The 24,222-nt window shown below is 41.8% G+C and overlaps 2 protein-coding genes across 3 annotated transcripts in view; one reads left to right on the forward strand and one right to left on the reverse strand.

Moving 5' to 3' along the window:
• The window catches only part of glt1d1 (glycosyltransferase 1 domain containing 1), a 36,285-nt gene extending 14,647 nt beyond the window's left edge, over positions 1–21,638 (forward strand). For both annotated transcript variants that reach the window (XM_082555929.1, XM_082555928.1), the window contains exons 7-12: positions 15,405–15,503; positions 16,122–16,171; positions 18,288–18,331; positions 18,774–18,894; positions 19,394–19,492; positions 21,214–21,638. In XM_082555929.1, the coding sequence (XP_082412055.1) occupies positions 15,405–15,503; positions 16,122–16,171; positions 18,288–18,331; positions 18,774–18,894; positions 19,394–19,492; positions 21,214–21,360 (560 nt within the window). In that variant the 3' untranslated portion in view covers positions 21,361–21,638. The remainder of the gene's footprint in view (positions 1–15,404; positions 15,504–16,121; positions 16,172–18,287; positions 18,332–18,773; positions 18,895–19,393; positions 19,493–21,213) is intronic.
• An 80-nt stretch (positions 21,639–21,718) lies between these two features.
• The window catches only part of LOC309719641 (transmembrane protein 132D), a 29,110-nt gene continuing 26,606 nt past the window's right edge, over positions 21,719–24,222 (reverse strand). The window contains exon 9 of the mRNA XM_082555909.1: positions 21,719–24,158. Within this exon, the coding sequence (XP_082412035.1) occupies positions 22,845–24,158 (1,314 nt within the window). The 3' untranslated portion in view covers positions 21,719–22,844. The remainder of the gene's footprint in view (positions 24,159–24,222) is intronic.

Consider the following 24,222-nt stretch of genomic DNA (forward strand, 5'->3'; position numbering starts at 1 on the left):
TCGGTGTTGACAGTCGTGTTTACGACTCTTTGGAAATGAGGCGGCTTGACCCAGAACTGCAACTGGTAACCCATGGCAACGGTTCGCAGCACCCACGGAGAGGTGCCAGCGGGCTGTCATCAGGCACCAGCGATCCGAGCTCCGCCAGGCACATTGCCTGGTACGTCTGGAGCATGGTGACGGAGCTCATGGCACGAGCAGTGCCAGCCTGAGCCCGATAAATCTTCTCCAGCTGCGAATCAGAGAATCTGCAGTGCTTGGACGGCAGAGTTGCGGGGCCGCCGACAACATGGTTATGGGACGGGGCCAGATAAGCAGCCAGAGATGGCTCCATAGGGAGTGGGTTAGCTAAGCCAGCCCCCTCGGCGCCGTCCAATTCCATGTACTGTCCATAGCCGGGCACAGTGACGGGGGTAGACAGAGGTTTGTCCCATGATGCTGTTAGCTCGCAGAGAAAGTCTGGGAACGTAGGAAGGCAGTTTTTGGCCATTGCGGGCTCCGGTGGGAGGAAAAAACCCGCGAATCGCGACGGCTTCTGTCGGAGGAGAGGGCCAGCTTCTCAGCAGCACGGCGAAACAGGGAGAAAAGAGAGGTGTCATCGTGGCCGACGGGCGCAGCAGCGGTGGCACATTGGGCCGACAATGAGCTCTCCTGCTCATCCTCTGACAAACCATGGATTTCCAGGCTGTCCAGCACGTCATCGTCTTCCTGGGGATCGCTGGCGGGCTTCAACCAGGCTGAAGCCAGTCAGCGCTCCTGCATGGTTCCGGCTCGTCATCAGCTAACCCGTCAACATATTCCATGTGGTCAGCCCAGCTAATTGCGGGGGACATCGACCGGATGAAGCCGGGGCTCCAGACTCGGAAAGGAGAGGGTCATGCCGTGCGACAGCCAAGCGTCCCAGCACTTTTTCCACAAACGTCACCCGTCTTTCCATGGTCGAGCGCCGGAGCTGGCGGCAAAACGCACAGGCTTCGGGCTCGCGTTGACGATCCCCAGGCAGACAGGGCAGGCATCGTGCTGGTCGCTCTCATGCAAAGAGAAACCGCATCCCTGAGGACGGGGCGAACAGAAGATTTCTGCTTTGCTCGCTTCGGTTTGGAATCCATTCCAAAACGCAAAGCAAAACGCTGCACAGGAAAAACTTGACATTAGCGCTCCGCGGGCAACCTACACACCAACTGCGCGGTGGAGGCTAAAACCAACAGGGGCAGTTAAGCTAAGTTCAAGTCGGCAGACAACGGAGCTAACTAGCAGCAGCTAGCTAGCCCAACTCACCAGAGGTGTTCTCAGCGAGGTGAAGAGCGTAAGAACTGAGGGATGACTGTGATGACAGCGGCTATATGTGCAGGCGGGGCCGTGCGCATGTCATCACACGTCATCTGCCTTAAAGGCGTGAATAAAGGTTTCTTCAGCCAGGACACGCAAGGGCGCGATATCCCATACCTATGTGTTGTACTGAGTGAATCAACTGAAAGGGAACTTGCGACTTTTCCACAGTACTGTGTTTTTCTGCTGTGCTTAACTTTCTATTGTATTATTTATTATTTTTTTGTTGGTGTTTTTATATTGGATACGTATTCACAAAAGTGTTAATATGCCTGCTTCATAAACCAGCTTTAGTGGTGTTGTTTTCACCATCTATACATAAGCATGTAATATTTTGCAAGCATTTGCAACATTGTATACAAGCGATAGCCTGCATTATTTTTTCTCACTCCAGTTGAGCAACTGCACAGACCACGATAGGACCAAAATGACATACATGCACCCAGACCTGAAATAGGAGTGCATAAAAGTACTACTGGTGGTTTCTCAGAAGCCAGAGTCTGTCATTGAATATTTTCCTTTCTCTTTCTCTCCACCAGCCTTCCAACTCCCATTTCAATTGCTCAATAACTATGTACTGTTACTCAGAGCCTCATCCAGACTTTAAATTGCACATTGTAACATGATGTCCATCCCAAGTACATTAGTGCTCAGGGAGAACCCCATTGAGTACAGAGAGGAACAGTTGATTAATAGCATTCAAGCCCAGGGCCATTTATCACCACGTTTCCCATCCATACCAAGTAATACACATTTTCCACAGTCGTTTTTCCATTTATTATACTTGAAATGAGAGTCGGCTCGAGTGTGCCTTTTCAGAAGCGATGAAAGCACTGTAATCTGACTCATAGTTGTTTTTAGATATGTAAACAATTTAGCGGTTTCTTCCTCCTTGTTATTTCCTCATGGGGATGTGTTAGTATTTTATTTATTCATTACTTTTTGTTTGTTTGTCTGCGGTGGATGTGGGACGGCTACATTTCAAATGATTAAGAATCATTTTTTAAAATTATAATTTTTTTTTTGACAATTGTCTTAGTCTCATGATTGCTTTGATAAAATAAATCACGCACACTGGGTTTTAACTTGTGTTTGATCAGGACTAGAACATCATAGCAAGGCGGAGAATCTCATTCAGACAAACTGACCCTGTAGTCTTTGCTCTATTAGAAATGTGCCTTTGTGAGGCTAACATTGCTTAAGGAGTCATTAGGCGTTGTTTTTGTAGTTATCACTGGGTGTGCTCGGCTTTCTGCTGTCTAAAAGACTAGATTTTCCATATCCTGCTTTTGAACAATGATTTTTAAAAGGAAATGATTTTTTTTATCCTTAAACAGAAGTCTGACAGAAGTAACTCCTGCAGCAACCTGTTTTCTCTCCTGCCAGTTTTCATCCTACCGTTGTCCTCACATACACTCCCAGCACTGCAGAGGGCACCATCCCATGTGTTCATTCACTCCTGCCAGATCCTGCTGCATATTGATTTACTTATTCATTCCCTCCATCTTGTCTGACATGAATTAATTCTTATTAAATTGTGAAATCTACAGTAATTTATATATAGGCAAGCTCAACACGAATGGAAGTTTGGGCATGGCCGTATTCTTTGTGGCCACGTACTGCAGTGTAGAAAAAAAACCTTCAACTAGTGGACATAAAAGAGCCAAAGCATCCCTCCTGTCTGATTGAAGATAGACGACTAGTCTGTATGTGCCTCTGTTTTACCCTTTGGATGTCATAGCCTCCAAAGAAACAGGCTTGAGCACTGAATTTCAGAGTCTTTCTCTCGATGAAAGTCACTTTGTGTGTGTGTGTGTGTGTGTGTGTGTGTGTGTGTGTGTGTGTGTGTGTGTGTGTGTGTGTGTGTGTGTACATGTCTGTGTAGGTTGTTTTGGGCCCATGCTGTGTGCCTGGCGAGATGGGGTTAAGGGATAAATGAAGTCCAGCACTGTAGAGTGATATTTTCAGTAACTAAAGGATGATGGGAAACAAGCAGGGAGTTTGCTGTTTTGCAGATACAGGGCTCTCAAAGTGCACAATTATTAAACAGGTTCCACAGGAAGCGGATCAGAGGATAAACAATAATTAACAGTAGTTAATATAGTCATAGTGATGTTTTTACCTCCTTTCTCTCCTCTTTGTTACTCTGATGGCATATGAATGCATCCGTTTCATGTGTGAATGTGTAACCTGGCACACTGCAGCATCAGTGTAACATTTAGGCATTGCTACAAAAAATGCACAGATGCGTAGTAAAATGGCCACTCTGAGTGCCTGTTGGCACATAATGTACGTGATCTCATTGCTCAGGTGACTTAAAGCCATAAACCCTTAAACAGCAATAAAATGAGGAACAAAATCTTTGAGTGATCAGCCCAGTTTCATGTCATGAGCAGCGTTGGTCAAGTTACTTGAAAAAAATAATCAGTAACTAATTACTGATTACTGATTACTTCCCCAAAAAAGTAATCCAGTTACTTTACTGATTACTTATTTTCAAAAGTAATTAATTACTTAGTTATTTAGTTACTTTTTAAAAAACACAATTTACAACCTGAATAGGTGATAAAGCGATAGATCTTTCAGCCCAATTCTACTTTTTCTACATAATCCATCATACAAAATGTAATCAAATGGAAAAGTCTCTCTTTTTAAAACTTGTTTTATTAGTTTTAATCTTTTAACTTTATGCATCAAGCAAAAATTTAATTATATGCAACATTCTCTGACTGGAAGAAATTTGTTTAATATTTAAACCTATTTTCTGCACATTCCAGCACATAAAATAATTTTTTTTTGTGTGGTTACACTCACTCTTTCAAATAGATGCAAGTAAAACACAGCAGAAAATAAATAAAGTCAAAGACTAGCGGTCCTTTTGCTCTATTTTCACCTGTATAGCAGGAGTAGGGTAGGTGGAGGTTTACCCTGGTGCAGGTGTGCCGCAGCGGTCAGTGGAAGAATCCGCGAGTTTCAATGTGAGTTTCCCATTACGTGGTAGCGCACGCAATGGGCAATAGTAATCCCTTACTTTACTCGTTATTTGAAAAAAGTAATCGGATTACCCATCTCTGGTCATGAGTCATGAAAAAATACCAAAATCAGTTTCCGTCCACACAAATAGTTGTTTATATTTTATAATATATTTTCCTGCTACTTTCATAAAACATAGCATGTATTTTGTGTAGAGAAAGCATGAACTGGTCACCATGGTAACAGAAGTTTTTTGGGGGTTTTTAGGACATGTCAGCTGTTGTATTTTAACTCGACCCATTGTCCTTCTCCAAACCTAACCCAGGAGTTTGTAGTGCCTCGACCTAACCAAGCAACACATTTTTTAATAAATGGTTGATTTAAAAATGATACAAGTGATTTATGAAAATCTGTGACCTGCATGACTCTGGCGTGAGGGGCAACATGAATTTGTCCACTGCCACAAATAGTTTTAAAAAGTCATGTTCAAGAACCAAAAAATAATGTAGAGAATTTCATGTTGGGAAATATATATGTATTAAGTAACATAAAGTTAAGGTTGAGCAACACAAATCAACAGATTAAGTCAGGGGTGTCAAACTCAAATACACAGTGGGCCAAAATTCAAAACTGGAACAAAATCGCGGGCTAACGTTAATATTTATTGAAATATATTTATTCCTCCAGATATAAGAATGAATCTTTTCTTATGGACACGTTTTGCTGAAAAACTGAATATGAAACAAGCAAAGCTTAATACTAAACAATATATATATTAGCTGTATAATACCAGTAGGCCAGCTCTAATAGTAATTTGGTATGGCTTAGCGGGCCAAATGTAATTAGGCTGCGGGCCAAATTTGGCCCACGTACCAGAGTTTGACACCGATGGATTAAGTCTTGATTATTCATCAAACTCGCATAACAGCAGATTTGTGAGACACTCGCCATCAGTCGCTTTTCGCTGAACTCTCTAATCTACTCTGTGATGTTTAAGATAGTTTAAAAATAAGGATTTTTATTTTTTTTATTTTTTAAATTTCAGCACTAACAGTGGTTTATTTACAGTTATATAGAGCAATGAGAGTTTTTATATAGAGTGTATTTTTTTTTTTTTCATTAATTGCTATGAGTCCTTCAGAGAGGCCTCTTACTATTTCTGGCATCATAGTAAGAGGTACAGAGCCCGGCCAAGGAGTCGTTAGTTCACCTTTTTGTTTGTATACAAATGACTGTGCTCACTCCCAGCATAACCAGTATGTTATAAAAGTTTGAGGTGTCACTGTTGTTTTTACCTAATCTAGCTACACCCCTGAAGAATTTACTGTAGAGCCCAGATCAGTTGGAGGTCATCCTTTGAGTGTCCCACTTTTCCCAGACATTAGACAGGTCCCTGCAGGGTCCACGTTGATATGGGGTCACTCACTTAACACAGACATGTGGAAAATGTTTGTGTGAAAATTCATCAACATTTACATTTTTGCTTATTTCTTTTTATTATTATTTTTTTGCTTGAACAAAACAGCATGCGGAACAGATAGCGTCTCTGTACGTGAGCTCAATATTTTCAAAAATTAGAGGGGAAAAAAGATTGGAGCTGGCAGGGGTCTGAGTATATTATCAAGATGAGGCAGTCTGTTTTAAGTCTGTCGTTTATCAAACATGAAATGAAATAAACTCCAAAATTATGTATCCAAGTAAGCATAATAAAGTAGATTTAAATAAAATAGCTGGACCAAAATGTGAACAAGATAAGTGAGCTAATCTACAGACATGGTTGGTAAAGTATTTAAAATAGTCAATAAAGAATTGAACTTTTGAAAAATAAATCAGAGCTCCCTTGAGTGTTTGGCGTCTGCAGTAATATTACCGTATTTTTTGGACCATTTCACTGTTGATGAACGGGTCTGTTTTCATACATAAGGCGCATTAAGCAAAATAAAATAGTCAGATAAGTCAAACTTTACTCAACTCATTCTTCTTGCTTCCACTTCCGTACCATTAGCGTTCATTCTCCAGCTTCACTGTGTTTATGTTATGCTAACATAGCTGTGTCGCTAGCGATCACATAGCACATCATTATATACCAGCTAGTCCAACTTCAGTAACCCTACAAACATCACTGCTGTTTAGTTTTCTGTCTTCATTTATGTTTGAAGTGATAGCAGAGCAGTACGTTTGAATTTGTTCACAAATCTCTCAGTCAGAACATGCTATATCATGTTTAGGTGGAAACTAGCGAGCTAACTTCCTGCTAACTTCTAACTTTGTTAAATTTAATAAATTCTGTTTTCATGTATCCCTGGATGTTAAACTTAATTGTTACACCTGGTAAAGCAGCAACGCTGATCAATTTATTAAAGACCAAAGAATTTAGACAGTTTTTCAACTCTCAGTGATGCCACAGTGTTCATTTGACTTTGGGACCTGAAGCAGACGAAGTTTTGGAACCAGATTACTCCGCAAGGCTCCTGACTACGGTAGCCGTAATCCTCCGACAATCCATCAAGCTGTGCGGCGTCGTAGTTTACCAAAGTTGTACTAAACATTTTTGACAGATTTTTCATCATGGGAACAGAAACAGTGACCGTTCACCAAGACATTTTTGAACACTGTTTGCATGCATGAATCTCTGGCAGTAGATTTACAGAATTCCCGTGTGTATGCAGAAGCAACATAAACATTTATTTGCCCCTCTGTCTGTTAGCGGATAAATGAACAGCTCATCTTGGACACAAAGAAAAGTAGAGAGGCTTTGATGAGGCGTTATTAATTAGTCATCTGTTTGTATATTTACTTTAAGGTCTGCCTTTCCTAAAATTTGCCCATTTAAGGTTTTATTGCGATGTTTGTTGTTTTTTGATCAAGCAGCTGCCTGGACGACTTTCTCCTGTGGGTAACAATAAAGGGATCTTATCTATCTTATCTTTACATCTATTATAGATTGAAATGTTTACAAGTACAATTTGACAGTAAAGTCTTTACCACTATGAAGACAAGTCTTTGACAGGTCAGATTAACGAGGCTCACGGGTAAAGACTCTAATCCAGGAGCGATAGAGTCGCTCGCATTCAAACACGTGCCACAACGGCAGTGACCTCATTACTTATAATAAATGATCTGCCATATTTAGACTGTATCGATCAGGATGTGACAGCAGATGTCATTGGGCACTTCAGATAACTAAGCTGTCACACAGTGTCACAGTTTGAGTGATACAGTAATGGCCTGAGTCATTCAGGTTTTTCAAAGTGTATACGGATGCCTTCTCATAACCACACAAAGGATGTGGCCTCTTTAATTATCAAATTAACTATTAAAGTATTGGCACTAGATTAAGAAAACAATATCTTAATGAGCTAAATGTACTGTCAGAGCCTTTGGTTAGTATTTTATAATGAGAGAGTATAATGTGGCTTGCTGTATTAAAATAATCAACACTGAGCTTCAGTATAATTATATCATGTTTATTGGTTTAAGAATTACCGGATAAAACTTTTTTTTTAAAGTGCATTTTGTGTAAACTTCCGAGGGGAAAGGTGGGATTGGGGGTTGATCAAAACAAGTTACAGCATATGAACAAAGATCATTTTGCCTGCATTTTCCTAATCTGCCAAGCTGGTAAAAAAACCCAGGTGATTCTGTAAAGAGGTCAGGTGGGAAGCCTTAATTGATTTTTTTGATGTTGTTTGATTTTTACAGTTTTTGTGTTTTTTGTCTGTACTCTCATAACTAGTTTTCAGACCGATGTTTTGGTATTGAAAGAACAGAGATGGACACAAATGGTTCATGACATACCTTTTGCTCCTTCGTTTTAAACACATTTGTACAGAATAATAATTATTAAAACAAAAAAAGTGATTTTTAGAATTGCTGCAAATGCTGTTTGAGAGTTCAGGTTATTTATAGATTTGTAGCAATGTTCCCACATTTATAGTCCCAGTCTTAAGCCAGGTCAGTTGCTCCATGGTTGGATTGACTCTAGCATGTTATAAGACGTCAAGTATAATTAATTTTAACTGATCAAAATGCAGGTCATTTCACAGCTCATGTGTGCAGTTCTCATGTGGTGTGCGAAATTGCTTATCACACACTCGTCACATTTCATATGTAGTTTGGTCAAAAACCTTTCAGATACCTAAAAGCATAATATGTACAGTGGAAGTGCTAATTATTGGAATTTTTCAAATTAAAAGTTTTTTTTTTCATACTTGAGTTTTTCGGTTATGTCATTATTTTGTCTAGTCCAAAAAAAAACATACCATGCCGCTCAACAGATGAAAGCAGAGCTGTTCAGATAGATACTGTATGTTCTCTTCCAGCAATGCTGAGACATACGCATGCACACATGCTGATTAAAGCATTACAGGGGTTGTTACCCTTCTGAAATCAAAGGCAAACAAACAAAAACTATGATTTGCATAGATCTCACAGAACTACACAGACAGAGAAAGAATATTGCTTCTGGCACGTCATATGATTTGTACAATTTGTTTAGTTTTATTCTCAGAGGGAAAATGAATTTTGTCTTGGATTCCCAAAAATATATATTTTTTCCTCACTGGGTTTTTTTCATTTTGACAGGTCTGTGCTAAGACATGATTCGAGCTCCTGTAGTATTTTCCTGCAGCTTGTTTGGAGAAACTGAACGGATGTTTAGCTTAGCTGGCACGTTTTCAGATCATGTGAATCAATGGAAGGAAGTTTGATACATCCCACAGATGTAAAAGCTTTTTTTTTTTTCTCCTAGGATCGGGGTCAGTGCCCAGTCTCCAGGCTGTCATTTTAAGATGCTCTTTAATAGCATTAAAGAGCTGCTTCAGCCTTCTGATCTGGACTTATCTGGCAGCAGGGGATTTCACTCGAGTGTCACTGTACTGCAACCACAGGCTTGGTGCTCTGTGGTTTGATTTCTTTCACTTTTTTTGTTTTGTTTCTTTAAACTTGGGCAGAGTTTGTAAAAAAATTTTTTAAAGATTTGGCTTGAATTGGTAACACCATTGCCAAAATGGTTTTCGCAGCAGCAGTGATTTTGCATTTTGGGTTGTTTCAATAAGGATTAAAGGATTAAAAATGATTTTTCTGTCAATTTTCTGTGGCCAACTATACCATTATTTACCACTGATGGCAGAAAGTAATGTAATTTTATTTATTCTTTCAAATTCAACCCCTAAAGTATTGCTATTGTACCAGCTTTGCTTTAAATTTGCATAAAACCACAGTCTTCTCTGACATAAAGGCTCAAAAATCAATGTCGATAAAGTCTAAATCTTCTTTTCACGAGACTTTCTGCTCTGCATTTGGCAGTCCATTCAGCTTTTGGATAGATTTCCCCGCAGCTGTTTGTATATAGTCATGGTCCCCAGAGCATCAAACCTACTTTAATAATCTATGAATTCTTTTTGTGTAACCAGCAGGTCAAAATTTGCACTTTCTGCTGGAAAATATGCCAACGTCTATTTGATGGATTGGTAAAAAATGCAGACATTCAGGGTTCTCTTACTCATCCTAATGATTTTGGCAGACTTCTGACTCCCCCTCTATCCTCTAAAGTAGAGAATGTATTCAAAGCCACAAACGTCAACAAGGTTGACACAGATGTTAGCATTCCTCTCAGGATAAACTGTAATTTTTTACGAATGTTTAACATTAAATTTGTTGCAACAGTCAGTTAAAAAATTTGACATTGTCCAACACTTTTTTTTTTTAAGATCAAATGCGTGATGAACAAATACCCCTCGAAGGGTCATCTCCTTGGTTGAAGCTAGTCGCAGTCAGGGCTGGACTGGGACAAAAAATTGGCCCGGGCATTTTGACTAGAGACCGGCCCACCAAAAATGTGACGTCATTCAGGGGTAAAACCGCAAAGGATTCTGGGAACTTGTGGCAAGAGGTACTAGTGCATGCAGGCTTTCAATTGAACTCAGTTACACAGCGATAAAAAGAAACACAAAAAATGGCAAGAAGCTGTTGTATTATTAACTGCAATAGCCGGTGTTGTGCCAAAAGTAAATGGCCTGTATTTGTATAGCGCTTTTCTAGTCCCTAAGGACCCCAAAGCGCTTTACACAACCTGTCATCCACCCAGTCACACACACGTGATGGCAAGCTACATTGTAGCCACAGCCACCCTGGGGCGCATTGACAGAGGCGAGGCTGCCGGACACTGGCGCCACCGGGCCCTCTGACCACCACCAGTAGGCAACGGGTGAAGTGTCTTGCCCAAGGACACAACGACCGAGACTGTCCAAGCCGGGGCTCGAACCGGCAACCTTCCGATTACAAGGCAAACTCCCAACTCTTGAGCCACGATCGCCCCAAAAGGTGATTGTCTGCCAAAAACTGATTTCCGGTATTTGCCAAAAACTGATTGCTCGTATTTAAATTGCTATAAGTAACTTGTTGGGCTATAATATGTGAAACATATGTCAAATGCATCCCTCATGGATGACATAAAGTCATCTCTCCATCTCCATCGCTCTCTCCTGCTCTTTTATTTCTCTCTCTTGCTCCATCTCTCTCTGCTGCTCTTCTGTCTCCTCTGTCACAGACTTCTCCACTTTTGATGATAAATCAGCCTGGTGCAACATGTAAGGATTGGCACAATTTGTTAAGATTTTGAATAGTTTGAGAAACTAACCTTAAGCATAAAATAAAATTTACTATCAGTAACTTCATAGCACCCGCCCAGCAGTATATAAACTCCGTCATGCTAGCTAGTACGCAGTACCAGTTATTCTAAGCGACTGTAAAAAGTCAGCACAACGAAAACAAACTACAACTAAACTTGGTTTATATCTGACACAGATAGACAGCAGGTCATAACTTCTTACCTGAAGTTCAGTTCCTCTGCCACTATGACCGGCGGCCGCCTCGGGTCTCTCCTCCTCTTGCCTCCCCTTTCCCTTATCCACCTGCTGGTCTCCACCACTTGCTGATGATGCTAAATCTGTGGAAGCTATGCCATAGCTACCGCCAAACAATTCAGTTATTTTTACACATTTGGCAGCGTCTGCCTGAAGGGCTTGTTTCTTTTTGGCCCTAATTTTTTCTGCACCTCCTTTCCTTTTTTTGTTCTCCATTTTCTTTAGTTCGTCTATGAGATTGCTAAACAAGGGGGAGGGTGCATCCGACCTCCTCGGCTATAATTGGTCCAGCCCAGAGTCGATCATGACCAATTGGCCAATCCAACACCTTTCATTATTTATACCCTTCCAAAAAAAAAAGAAAATCGATCGGCCCATTAAAAACAAAAAATCGCCAGCGGCCCACCGGGCGATTGCCCGGTATGCTCAATGGCCAGTCCAGCTATGGTCGCAGTGCATACACGGAGCCATAGATGGATGGATGTTTCTGCAGTCAGATCGTTGCTTACAAAGGGAGCTTTGTTGTATTTTAAACAGTAATCTGCTTAGTATGTGGCTGTGACGGACACTTCTCCTCACAGACTAGAATTGGATATGGATGCCAGAAATCTGATTCTGTTCATCTGGATGTTTTGTTTTCAGTGGGTTCATCACTCACTCACTCATCCAAGTGACATCTACAGTCTCAGCTGACTGCAGGTTTCCCCAAACTTATAAACAGTGCATAGTGACTGAAACTAGCTCCACAGACTAACAATGGGCTTTTTTATAATCATTTACTTGGCGTTATCGTGACAATTGATCAGTACCATTAACATAGAGTTAGGAAAAGCAACAATCACAGCATTGTGACATGGTGAAAGATATATCGGTAAGCCCTCTCCTCAGTTCAGAGGAGGACGGACCTCCCTGCCTGTCTTATAGTTGGGGAAACTGCAGTTAGCTGAAGTCACTGAAGAAGTCATTTGTGTGAGTGATGAAATGTACTGAAAGCGTTACGTGCAGATGAACAGAATCAACTTTCTGGGATTTAGTAACCTGCATGATTGAGCATGCATCGAGACAACAGAGTGTGACGTCAGTTACCTCAGTAAGCTAAAAAATGATTTGAAAGTGTAAACTCACGAGTTTGAGTCGTCCTTGAGCTCCATTTTGTTCTGTCAAGAATGTTGTTCATTTTGTTTTATTCTAGTCAATAAACAGACTAAAACAGGAAACAATCCTTGAACACAATACAAAGTCTAGCAAGGACATCCAAGAAGTACCTAGCACTGATGGAAACACTGAGGAAAAGTCCATAATGTTAGTTCAGGTTTAATTTTGGAACAGCTTTGTTCCAACTGTTACCACTACTTCCTGGGTTTGACTATATATACAGTAGAAGTAGGTACATCTCAGGCCCTCCAAGGTTTGGAGGCCTATCTCCACCCACCACCACTTCCCCTGCCAGTGGCGGACTCCCTCAGGTGTCGGTGCGTTGGTGGTTCTTTGTGTCTGGGGATGGGCGTCCAGGTACACACCGGCTCACTCCTTGGCGGCCGCTTATCGGGGCCTGGAGCCTGGGGCTCGCTCGGGCCACTTCGGAGGTGGGGTGCCCCCGGCCTCTCGGCCTGGGGCTTGGTCACTCAGGCACAGCTGGCGGCCGGCGGAGCTCACGGGCGCGTCACTGCAACTCCCCCTGGCTTCTGCTCCGCGGCTGCTGAGTGAGCCCTCATCTGGGACTCTCCTCAGCTCTTACTGGGACAGTGGTGCGGCTGCCCCTCTGTTGGTCTTCCTTGGTCTCTTGTGTTCTGGGGGCCTCTGGATGTCTGGAGTTTTGATCTCCTCCATACCTGCTTCATACCCTGGAGGACGGGGCTGTGGCTCCCCACACTCCCTAGCAGATCGTTACATGGAGAAACCTTTGGAATGCAAGCATGCTGATCCACACAGGTATACACACGGGTATTCACAGACGCGGACTACAGCTTTCTTGGCTGCTGCCTCAAAGCACATTGTGCGCTGTCTATCTTGCGTGCTGCACAATATCGTTTATTATTTAGTATCTACTGATATCTACTGCTAGCTAGTTTATTGTGATGGTGCTGTTTTTTTTATTATGTTGCTCTTTGTTGTTTGCTTTCTCTTCTGTTTTTTTTCTCCATACAGGTGACCCAGGTGTTTTGTTTGTTTGTTTTTTTCTTTCTTCCCCCCTTCTCACCGTCTCTTCTCCCCTTTGGTTTTCTTTCTCTCCCTCTCTTTCTTTCATTCTTTCTCCCTGTCCTATCCCCCAGTCATGTCTGTCCCGTTTGTAGCAACTGAAAATAAAGTAAATTCATAATTTTAATAAAGGTCAATCAAATGGACCAATATGGCAAGGCCATGATGATCCACTTGGTAAAATAAATCCGCTTGGCATCTTTCTTGGCCTTAAGACAACAATTCTGATGGCTAAAGATCCAAACGGGACACCAAAAAAAAGAAGTAGGTACATCCTAGTGCTATCGCTTAAATCATTGCAAAATCTAGCTGTATTACTTTAATTTTGCACAAGGGCAAACATTTTCAGCATTTTGTATTTCTAACTTTGATTTTTATGACAAATACTCAATTCTCAAACTTATTTGAGTTTTTTGTGTGTGTTCAGCTTTTTTAATTTTTTTTCGAGGGGATCTGTTTCTCTACAGTCCTGTTCAAACAGATGAACGATAGAAATACTCGCCAGGATTTTGGTGTAACTCTTGGCATTTGTGTTGTCATGTATAAATGGCATCTTTCCAATATGGTCTGGTCTACATTAATAAATAACCCCAGTGCCAAGTCTGTCGCTATGCAAGTAGATAACTGCACAAGCACTGCTCAGTGCATGACGGCATATTAGGACGATCATTAGTCACCAGTCTTAGTGTGTCATTTCACACCTTTGTGCCATCTCACAGTCACATTTTTCAGTTCCCCATGCATGACAGACTTCATGCAGTTAACAGGAATAACAGGAAATCACAGATCAGTCATTACAGGCTTGTGTGTCTCTCAATTAGTACTCACTTTTGTTGTACTGTGCTTGTACTGCTTTGTTGTAACATTTTCAGTAATGTTATTTAAGTGCTATTGATTACTGATGTTGTATACTACGTTCCTTTTCTATAAAGCTTATAGTTAAGGCTGGATCAGGTGACCCTGAACCGTCCCTTAAATGTGCTGCAATAGGTCTAGGCTGCTGGGGACCTCTTTTACTATCTATGTGTTTATACATCACTATTAACAACCATTAATCATGGGTTAGTATGAATCTCTGACCTTTCCCGCAGCAGATGGGTGCCCCTCCCTGTTTCTCTGGTTCGGCCAGATGTTTCTTCCTGTTAAAAGGGAGTTTTTCCTCCCCATTGTCTCCTTCTCATAGGGGGTCACCTGATTGATGGGGTTTTATCTGTATTATTATAGGATCTATATCTTGTGCCTTGCGGTGATTGCTATTATGATTTGGTGCTATATGAAAACAAAAAATGAATTTAGTTGTATATGTGAATGCCCCAGACTAAGAGTAGCTGTGTAACAATATAGTATATTCTTCTGTTATTTCCACTGTCATCCATTACATACCACGCAGTTGTGACAGTAATTTTGGTTCGCCTCGACTCGAAGGCGAGTACAGTGTAGTTGTACTTTTGAAGTAAAAGGTTTGTTGACTAATGTGAGGTCTGAGACTTACAGGCTAGGTCGTGTGTTGCCTTTATGATGGGGTTGTGTAATAGGGTCAGGACTTTTAGCTGCTGTCTTTGCCAGGTCAGGTGCACGAGAGTAGCTGCTGGCATTGTGCACGTTTGTGTGCCTGCCAGTTTTTGATAATCTCTGGATTGAATGTGATAGCCGGATGATATTTGAGAGGAGCAGATTCCACAGCATTGCAGTTAAAGCCTAATTCTTCAGATGTTTGATGTCAGCTCGATATTGGCCCGGCTAATTTTTTTATTTAATTAGAGCTGATCAGTGAGCAAATTGTCACCCAAATATTCAAAGTGTGTAGTTATGATGCTGCATTACACACTGATTAGGGTGCGACCTTCCAGTGTTTTCAGCAGACTATTTCCCTCCTGATCAGAGAATTGTGTGAGCACATTAGTCACCGCTGTCTTATTTTCTTCGTGACCTTGGTTGATGTATTGCTTTCATTATCTGCTGATGTACTTGGGATGTTCATTATGCAGTGTTTTGATATTGTGGCGCTGTCTTTCTATTTGTCTGGCTTCTCTCCAGGTGTGAGGACTGAGCATGTGGATGAGCTGCGTGTCTTCCTATTGGTCTGTGGCCTCAGAAGAGTCAAAGACCCCCTCTATTTGGTGGAGGTTTTTTCAAGTATGCTGTGATTTTATTCATTATGTTATATTGTTGAATTCATTTCATTGTGCTTGCTATGAAATGCATGTGTATAACATGAAGTGGCGACGAGATCAGCACTCAGACCCAACCCGTTATTGAAACTAGAAATACATACCAGTAAATATGATTATGTAAGCTGCATGAAAAAGTGTTTGTACAGTGCAGCGGGGCAGCTCGTTCTAATTTTGTCAGGTCTTGCCTTCATGGTTTTTATGGTTTTTCTTTCTTTGGTGGATATCCTGTATGTCTTATTAGGTACCTAATATTTTGCCTCTAATTAACACGAGTGGTTTCTTTTTCAACCCCCCATATATACTGTGACTTTCACAGCACACAGTTATTGTGATGAGACATCACTAGAGGGCGTCAACATTGTATATTAATGTTGAGGAGAGCTACACGGTTCAAGTTTCACATGCACGTTCTTGGAATTAACACATACTGTCCACGAGTGTCGTGCATTAAACAAGCTTGTGGGAATCTGTGCAAGAACAGCCTCACTTCTTTTGACAACTTGCTCATTTAAAAAAACACACACAAAAACAAACTGCAGTATTGTTTTTTACATCACCAGTTATATTTAATGTTTTTCAGAGTGGCATTGTGAAAATCTGCTGAATGTGTTAGTCATTATTGGACCCAAGGTAAGTAAACAGTCCTTATGCACCAGTTTTGTTTTGTTTGTTTCTTTGTGTGTATGCTTTTGTTTTTGTTTTTTCCCTTTTCTGCCATGTGCCTCCGTACTGTCACTCTGTGTACTGCTGAAATTACCTAGAAACATCCCCCGGGAATTGAGGCAGCCTCTAATTGGATAGAGCAGACATACAGGCTTTAGTTGTTATGCTGGAATTAACGGACAGTGCTGGAAGGAAATGTCTTCTGAATACTGGGGAAGGGGTCAGCTATAGTGGTGGTTGAGTTGTTTTGTTTCTTTTTTTTTGGGGGGGGGGGGGGGGGGGGGGGGGGTTTGGCATTACCTGCTTGACATTACTTGGCTTTTACTAATGACCTGTGTGGGAGTGGAGCAAACTCATTTTAATCCTCATAATATGTATCTGCACGTGTACGGGGAGCACAAGTTACAGGTTTTGCCACCCTGTCACATGTTATCATGTTTCTGTGCTGTGTGTCTCCCTGAAAACATTAAGTGCTCAGGTACAAGCTGTGTGTCTTCATGTCAAACAGTGCAAATAAATAAGTGGAAAATAGCAATTGAACTCTCAAACCCTGTCGTGAATAACCTCGTGCATCAATCAACTAGTCAGTCACACAATCAAATTAGTTTTTTTATTCATTTATGTTAAATTTTTTTTCTTTTAAAAAAAATATCAGGTTGCAGTTTTATGTTAAAATTCTTGTCATATCCCAGAGAACAGCAGCAGCCTCGGTTCTTTGTTTTTCTCTCACCCATTGTTTTCTGTTTGCATGTCTTCATCTTCTCTTCTCCCCCCCACCCGACTTTGATACGGCATCAATGTACAGTACTTTAGCATCTGTTCTTTCTTTCAAACAGTGGTCTCAGGCAAAAGGTACGTTCTGCTTTAGCTTTGCACAGAACCAACTCAATTAGGCATGGCCACGGGCTTGTATGCACCGTCTTACTGCCGCTTCTTGCTTTTTTCACGAGGCTTTGCTGCTGCTGCTGTTTGATGAAACGGTTCAGTCGAAGCAGAAACATGTGATTCATCGTGACACGTCTGAATCACAGGCATGTTTGTTCAAGAAATGGAAAGATATTAATTTTATACTAAAAATGTTTTCGTGTGACAGCCAGATTTCAGCTGTGTTAATTTAAGGATTATATATTTTTTGTGGAACAGTGTTGAACAGATTAAACGAAGTGAAGGAAAAAGATCTAAAAAATGCGAAGAGGAGGTGGAATGAGACATCCCTCGCTCAGGCTGTCTTGACATCACAGAAATCAGTATCGCTACTTCATTCAAGTAATAAGCGCTGTGGCTTTGCAGCATCTGTGATTAAGAGGAAAATTCAGGTCAGTTTGTCAGCGATGACACATCTGACTTCTCTGTAAATGGGCTGTAAATTACAGAGTAAAATAAATCTGGACAATTCCAAAAAGGGAACGTTATCTCCCGTAACGATAGCAGGCTTTCACCTTATTTATTTGCTGAGAGCAAAAATGAAATCTAATTATATCTCTCTCAAACATCAGTAAAGGTATGACAGATTTATTAGAATGAACAGGAACACTGAAGCTTTCGCCATATGACGTAGCTTTGTTGTTTGTTTGTTTTTGGGCTCACTATAAGACAGCGCCGGTTGGGCTTAAACCGTGTATTTTTGCCAGTATCTTCATCATCTTGATCCGACCCCTGCTATTTTATAATTCCTGCAGAATCCCAGATCGCTCCAGGATGCAAAACTGCATTTCTTTTTTAATACATCTTAAAAAATAATTTCATGAAGCCATTTTGTGAGCTATAAAATAAAATGAGAAAAATGTAGCAGCTTGCTTAGTAGCATCTTTGACCCACATTGCTATGCTTTGACTTTTCTGTGGACAGGCTAATGCACATAAATCCCACATTGCAATTAATCAGATTGCCCACCCTGACCCCAATCTCTGAAAATGCAGGATTTTCCTGAGAATGATTTTCTCCTGTTAGAAGTTCTTAATTGTGTCATTCGATATTTTATATCCCAGTAATTAGGATATTGCAGGTATCCTTAATAAAAAAGAAAAACAGAAATTTTGTTGCACATGTTTCGGTCATTTTTGTTTTGCCTCTTGTTTTTCAGATTGATCCCGTTCTTTCTGCTGAAGTAGAAACGGTTGTTAAAAGGTAGGCCTTCAGCTTTCTTTGTGTTCAAACCGTCAGTTTTGTCTGTTTAATTGCTGTGATGTTCCATCTTTTCAGACTTGCCTGCCTTTGTGCTTCTTTCATGCGGTGCATTGAAAAACAAACGCAGCTCACATGTATCGTAACATAATGTGAACAGAATGCAAAATAGAGCTGAGCGCCAAGGTCCTCTTTTTATTATCTGTCCTCCCACACTCAAGTCTCCGCCGATCTTTCAGTTTTTCGCCACAGGGCTTCACCACAACAGAGATTTTTGCGGCAGGAAGCTGCCCTCTCTGCTTAAGACTTTACCTGGATGCTCCGTTCATGTCACAAACAGTGCAGCTGTGTTTCCTTGCCTGAGCTTGTCACTGCTGTTCAGCATCATTCACGCCTCTGTGAGCCCTGAGTCACACAGAACTGAGTTTTGCCACTGCTTTTACAGAACAGCAGGGGTGTTCTTGGCCCAGGAGAGGTGCCAACAGGAGCTTCATGCTGCCATGAAAAGGTGCTTCGCTGTGGTCAACAGCTCTGTTTCAGAGGGCATGTCAGCAGCCATCTTGGAGGTAAACATCTTTGAGGATGGTGGGTAATTGGACGGCAGGGCAGCACGATGTTCCAACATTGACAAGAATAACAGTTTGGTAATGGTAGTTTGATCTATCAAGGCATCTTACAGAGGAGCTTTTGCTTTTTAATCTAAACCACGTGAATCTTCTGCACTGTTTGTTGTTCAGCTACAATGCTATCTGGACACTTCTGGGACAATTACCCAAATTAATTGCTTGACTCCAATCTTCCCATTCTTGAGTGAGCAAATCCTCTTAATCTTTTTTAAACACAGGCAATTAAGACAATCCACAGTAGGCTTAAAGTGTTATTAGTTTGTTAGCATGTTTCACTTAACAAGGTATTAGCTTGCACAGATTGTTAATTCTTTAAGTGAACCGAAGCACAGAATGGCGGCGCTGTACACCATCCGAAATGCTCGAGTGACTGCTTCTTAACAATGACAGGATAAACAAGAAACTTTTGCCTTTTACTTATGCTTTCTGTCTTCACCAGGCCATTGATCTCGGGGTACCTGTGCTGGCTAGAAACATTCCAGGAAACGCAGCTGTGGTGCAGCATGAGGTCACCGGCCTTCTGTATTCTTCTCCTCAGGTATATATTGGCTGACCAGCTCTGTAGTTAAGCTAAGCGCTGTAGTCCATACACATAATGACTGTGTTTATGGACTACAGAGAGGATAAACTGTTGCCAGGGCTACAGGGACTCCTTTTACCTCAGCTGACCAGAAAAGTACACAACCGCATTAAGTAGTACCGACACACTGACTGAGAACAACTGGAGGGTTTGATGTCCTCTCCTTGCATAACTGGATAAAATAACAAGTCTCACAGTTTTAATCAGAAACTTTTGACATCATTTTGTAAACTTTGTAGTGGTTTTATCACGAGTCCAATCTGAGCAGGTAAAATATAACAAAAGGCCCCTCCTTGTGTTATATTTTATTTTATGTTTCCTCAGGTGCTTGGATTAGAATCAAAAGAAGTGCACCCTTTAGGGAGAGAACAAAGATACTATACTACCGCATAGTGATGCAACAATTAGCAGCAAGGTGGAAAGTAAGTAATCCCCCATGAGAACTGCTCAGTCTGATATTCAATGAGGTTTAATGCAATGGGAGATAACAAAGGATAAGGCCAATTGGCAGGGCTTAAGCGTTGTATTGTCAAGATCATGCTGTAGCGTGATGTTGTTGTAATGGTGGGGATAATTCCTCCCTGCACGTGTGCTCCACTGAGCTGCTGGTAGGAAGCTCACACAGATGGTTGCAGCAACTTGGACCGGATAAACAAGGACCTCGGCCAGGACCGACGGGCAGAGAGTGCTAGTCTTTGAGCCGCCTTTGCAGTAGCTCCCGTGCAGGACTTTTCACGCACGCTAAAGTCTTTCCTTATTCTTTCCACTGACAGTATTTCTTGTTCTTCAAGATGGAATTACATGAGGAGTGTGGGTATTAAGAAATGTGTCGAGCAAAGTAAACACAAAAGCACTCACGAGCTTTAAAGAGGAAAAATGGCCTGTCCTGTCGGGCTCTGTAATTTGCACCAAGAGTGAAGTGAATATAAGCGCGCCTCTCATAAGTTGAGCTTTAATCCTTTTGCTGTGAGGATTTATAGCCCTCATATGTCCATACAGAAGAGCTGTTTCCCACCAAGAGCCTCTCCAGACATAATCACATCACTTGAAGTGAAGTAAAGCAAAATGGCCTGCTGACTGGCAGTGGCTAAAACTTTGTGTGCCCATTGGCTCAGTGCAGCAGTGAATGTTGGCTGTCATGTTGCAAGAACACTTCAAGGCACTTTGACTTCATTTTGTTGGAGGCTTCTGACAGGCTGCTGGGCCAGCAGATGAGCAAACTAGGATTCTGAATGCTGAGTTGATGGACCTCATTTCTATGAATACGTGATGGTGTTATTACTCCCTTTTTTTATACTGTTGCTCTTTTATCCTTGTCTTTTCTTCGCCATGTTCCCAACACGACTGGTTCTACAGTATCTTTTTTTTCTAACTGTATCACTTTGTTTGTTTTTCTCTTTTTACATAAGCAAATGAGAGGTGGCAGCTATTAGGATAGAAAAAGGAGGTCTGTTGGGCATCCATATTTAGATATGGAGCCACAAATATCTCCATCCTTTGGCTATGTAAAGACACTTTTGAAGTATTTGCTAATCAGTGCACAGGCTTCTATCTGAGTTCTGTTCTTGTGCTTTGGATTATCGTTTATGCTTTAAAAAATATCTCCAGGCACCTTCACTGGCAAGCTTCAAGTGGCATTTGGCAATGAATGAGACTAATTTTGCCTTTATCCTTGCCAGGAATTTGTGCATCAATCTCAGAGGCTGTTGTCAGATCACGAGCTGAGAGAGAGAGTGGTGAGGAATGGAAAACTCTACGTGGAAGAGCGTCACGGCGTGAAACAGGAGAGAGAAACTTACCAGCGACTGGTGGACACTTTGCACTGAGCACATTAAACTGCAATCTGTAAACTTTCTCAGGGGCTTCAGCAGGAGAGAAGAAGAGCGCGACACTAGTCTCTCTTTGTTGCACAGGTATAATTATGCTCGTTTGCATAACAATGCGGTTTTATCTCTACTACCTGACTGAAAATTATGACGAAGAGTGCTTTAAACCAAAGACATATGACATTTATGATGGACTCTTATTTATGGTTTAATTATGATAAAGTCATGGATACTGTGATTATTCATTCTGCATATTAAATGGTTATCGATCTAAAAAATTATCACGTTTCTCTTTATCAGACTTTTCCAAATGAAGTCCAAGATTTTTCCAGGTTATGCTACCCCTTTCTGTTTTTTATGCTGAAATAACTGTGTTACACAAAGAGAATGAACCAGTATAACTTTGTTTAAAGGATAGAATGGCACAAAAGTCCTTTTGTTTGCTGTTACAAAGGTTGATTATGATATCGTACTGCACCAGCGTAAGCACCGTAACAAAAACCTATCAAATCAAGGACTGCATTAGTTCAGGCAGGCCACAAAGACGAGCTCGGCCACGATCCCAGCATGGCAGTGAGTCCCAGCGCTAGCCTACTTCAGCTGTCTGCTCAGTTGATGGTCTTCTATACAGCCAATTGACAAATCCCATATAGGAAGCACTGTTTAAGCTGCTTGCTGCACACCTTCAAGTCGCTTTGCAAATGACCTTCACCCCAGCTCCTGTGTGTCTTTCTTCTTCCTGATGTGTTTTTTCTGTGTTGGGTCTCGATGCTGCTCTCCCCACCTCATGCTGTCCACATATCCACGTAGAAATCTGTGAGGGGTCCCGAAACAGAGCTACGTTTCGAATGTAAAGTACTGCAGATGGAGATAATCTTAATCTCTGAATTAAGCAAAGAAAAAACTGCAGTAGATGACCAACTCAAGTGGCTGGTGCTTAACATAGAAAATCAATTAATAGGCAATATTGAAGATCAGTCTGTTTTAATGTTAAAAAAGCAACTGAAAATTAACCCAACTTAAAATTACAAATACATCTTTTATGCTGCATAATAGAAAACACTCCTTTTGGTTCTTATTATTTTAATCAAAGCCATATGTCTACTGAAATCAGTGTCAGATTATGCTGATATAGGATATATTTTCAATTTGGAGACACTTTCTCTGGGTGTCTTTGTACTGTATGCATCAGCGTGTGAGTGCAACAATTTAGAAGTAGATATCCACATGCAGCTTTAATATTTGGTGGCTTTGTGTGAAAAGGGAGTCCGTCTGAATTGGCCGTCTCAAACACGATCACACACATCTAACTCTCCAATATTAACAATAATATACAGTACATGTAAAAGGCCTTGATAGGTAATGAAATGTAGAGGAGGGCAATTCCAAAATCTTAAATTCTCGAGAGTTTTCAGAGTTGACAAAGGCATTGAGGTGATCAAAGCCACATCTGCTGTACATGTGAGGTCTGATCAGGTTCTCTATTATAACTGGTCCCCAGGCTCTGTGATGGGCACTTGAGGTTCCTCCCCACAGCTGTCCTCCTTTCCAACCCAATGGATGCCATGGCCGTTCTCTCTGGGTGGGAGATGTGGTGAATGCTGGCGCTCTAGTGTGGAGAAGGTTGTGAACTGGACTCTCTTTCTCTTGCTGGTGGGCGAGTGGAGGGACTCTGTGGGCATCGGTTTGCCTCTGAGGGAGCCTACGCAACTGAGGGGAGAATCTGTGACGGAGGCCAGACAACTGGGCCTCCTGGAAAGAGAGCCAGTCTTATCAGGCCCAATGTCTATCACAGTGGTTGTAGTTTGGGAGTCTTGCTGGACCGGGCTGCCCGGCACGCTCATCACCAGCTCAGCATCTGTGCCCAGCCATACCCAGTCGTGCCTGTGGCCTGTGGGTTCCTGGCCGTGAGAGGGCGGTTTCTTGTGCCTGAACTTAACAACATATGAGACACAGTTTACCAGAAAAACCAGGATGGCCAGGCAAAAGACACCCAACAAAGCATACATGCCAATCTCTAAGTCTGTTAGAGGCCTGTTTGCCAAAACTTCTTCACCACCAACTTCTATTTCTGTCGTCCCCTGCCCAGGGGTCTCCACCTTGGTGGGGAAGTTGTTGGAGTTTACCAGATTCCTGGGAACTTTCACCGTGCTGGTGAAGCTAACGCTGCTCATATCCTCCACTATCATGTTGTCTGACCCGTATCCTTTGCTGTTCTCACCAGGGCTGCTCATTAGGCTGACATTAGCCACAGTAGTAGGACTACCAGGACTTCCTGAATTACTGGTCTTACCCACTCCTCCGAGGCTACCGCTGGTTATCAGGGTTCTTTCTGTAGATTTAATAGTGGTCGTGATCTTCTGTATGGCGCTTTCTTCTCTGTCTAAGTTTGGCATGCGTGGTGAAGCATCCTGGGATGGCTTTCTCTGCTTCCTCTGACGCTCCACTTCTTCCCCATCGTTCCCATAGTCAGTTTCCTTGTTGCTAACAGTACTGCTGTCGAATATTCCATCTGATCGCTTAGTGTTCGCTTGAAATTTGACCTTGAGGGTGCCGTTGCCTACTGCAAAAGTACTTTTGCGTTTGGACTTCTGACAGGCCTCACAGATGGACATCTCTACTCTGACCAAGACTCCCTCGCCCTCTCCTTCTGCCGCCACAGCTGGTGGCGTGCCCTGCACCGACACCACTCCCTGATCTAGAGAGGTCACCGTCACACGGAAAAGGGATTGATCATAAATGTCAAGAGGTGTCTGATTGCCATCACTGAATTGTATCCAGGCACTGACCAAAGCTTCCTAAGAGAACAAAGAAATTGTAAAAAGATTGTACTTTGATCTTTGAATCTAAAATCTTTACATT

Source organism: Aulonocara stuartgranti (genome assembly GCF_965226115.1).
Source record: "Aulonocara stuartgranti genome assembly, chromosome: 12".
NCBI lineage: Eukaryota > Metazoa > Chordata > Actinopteri > Cichliformes > Cichlidae > Aulonocara > Aulonocara stuartgranti.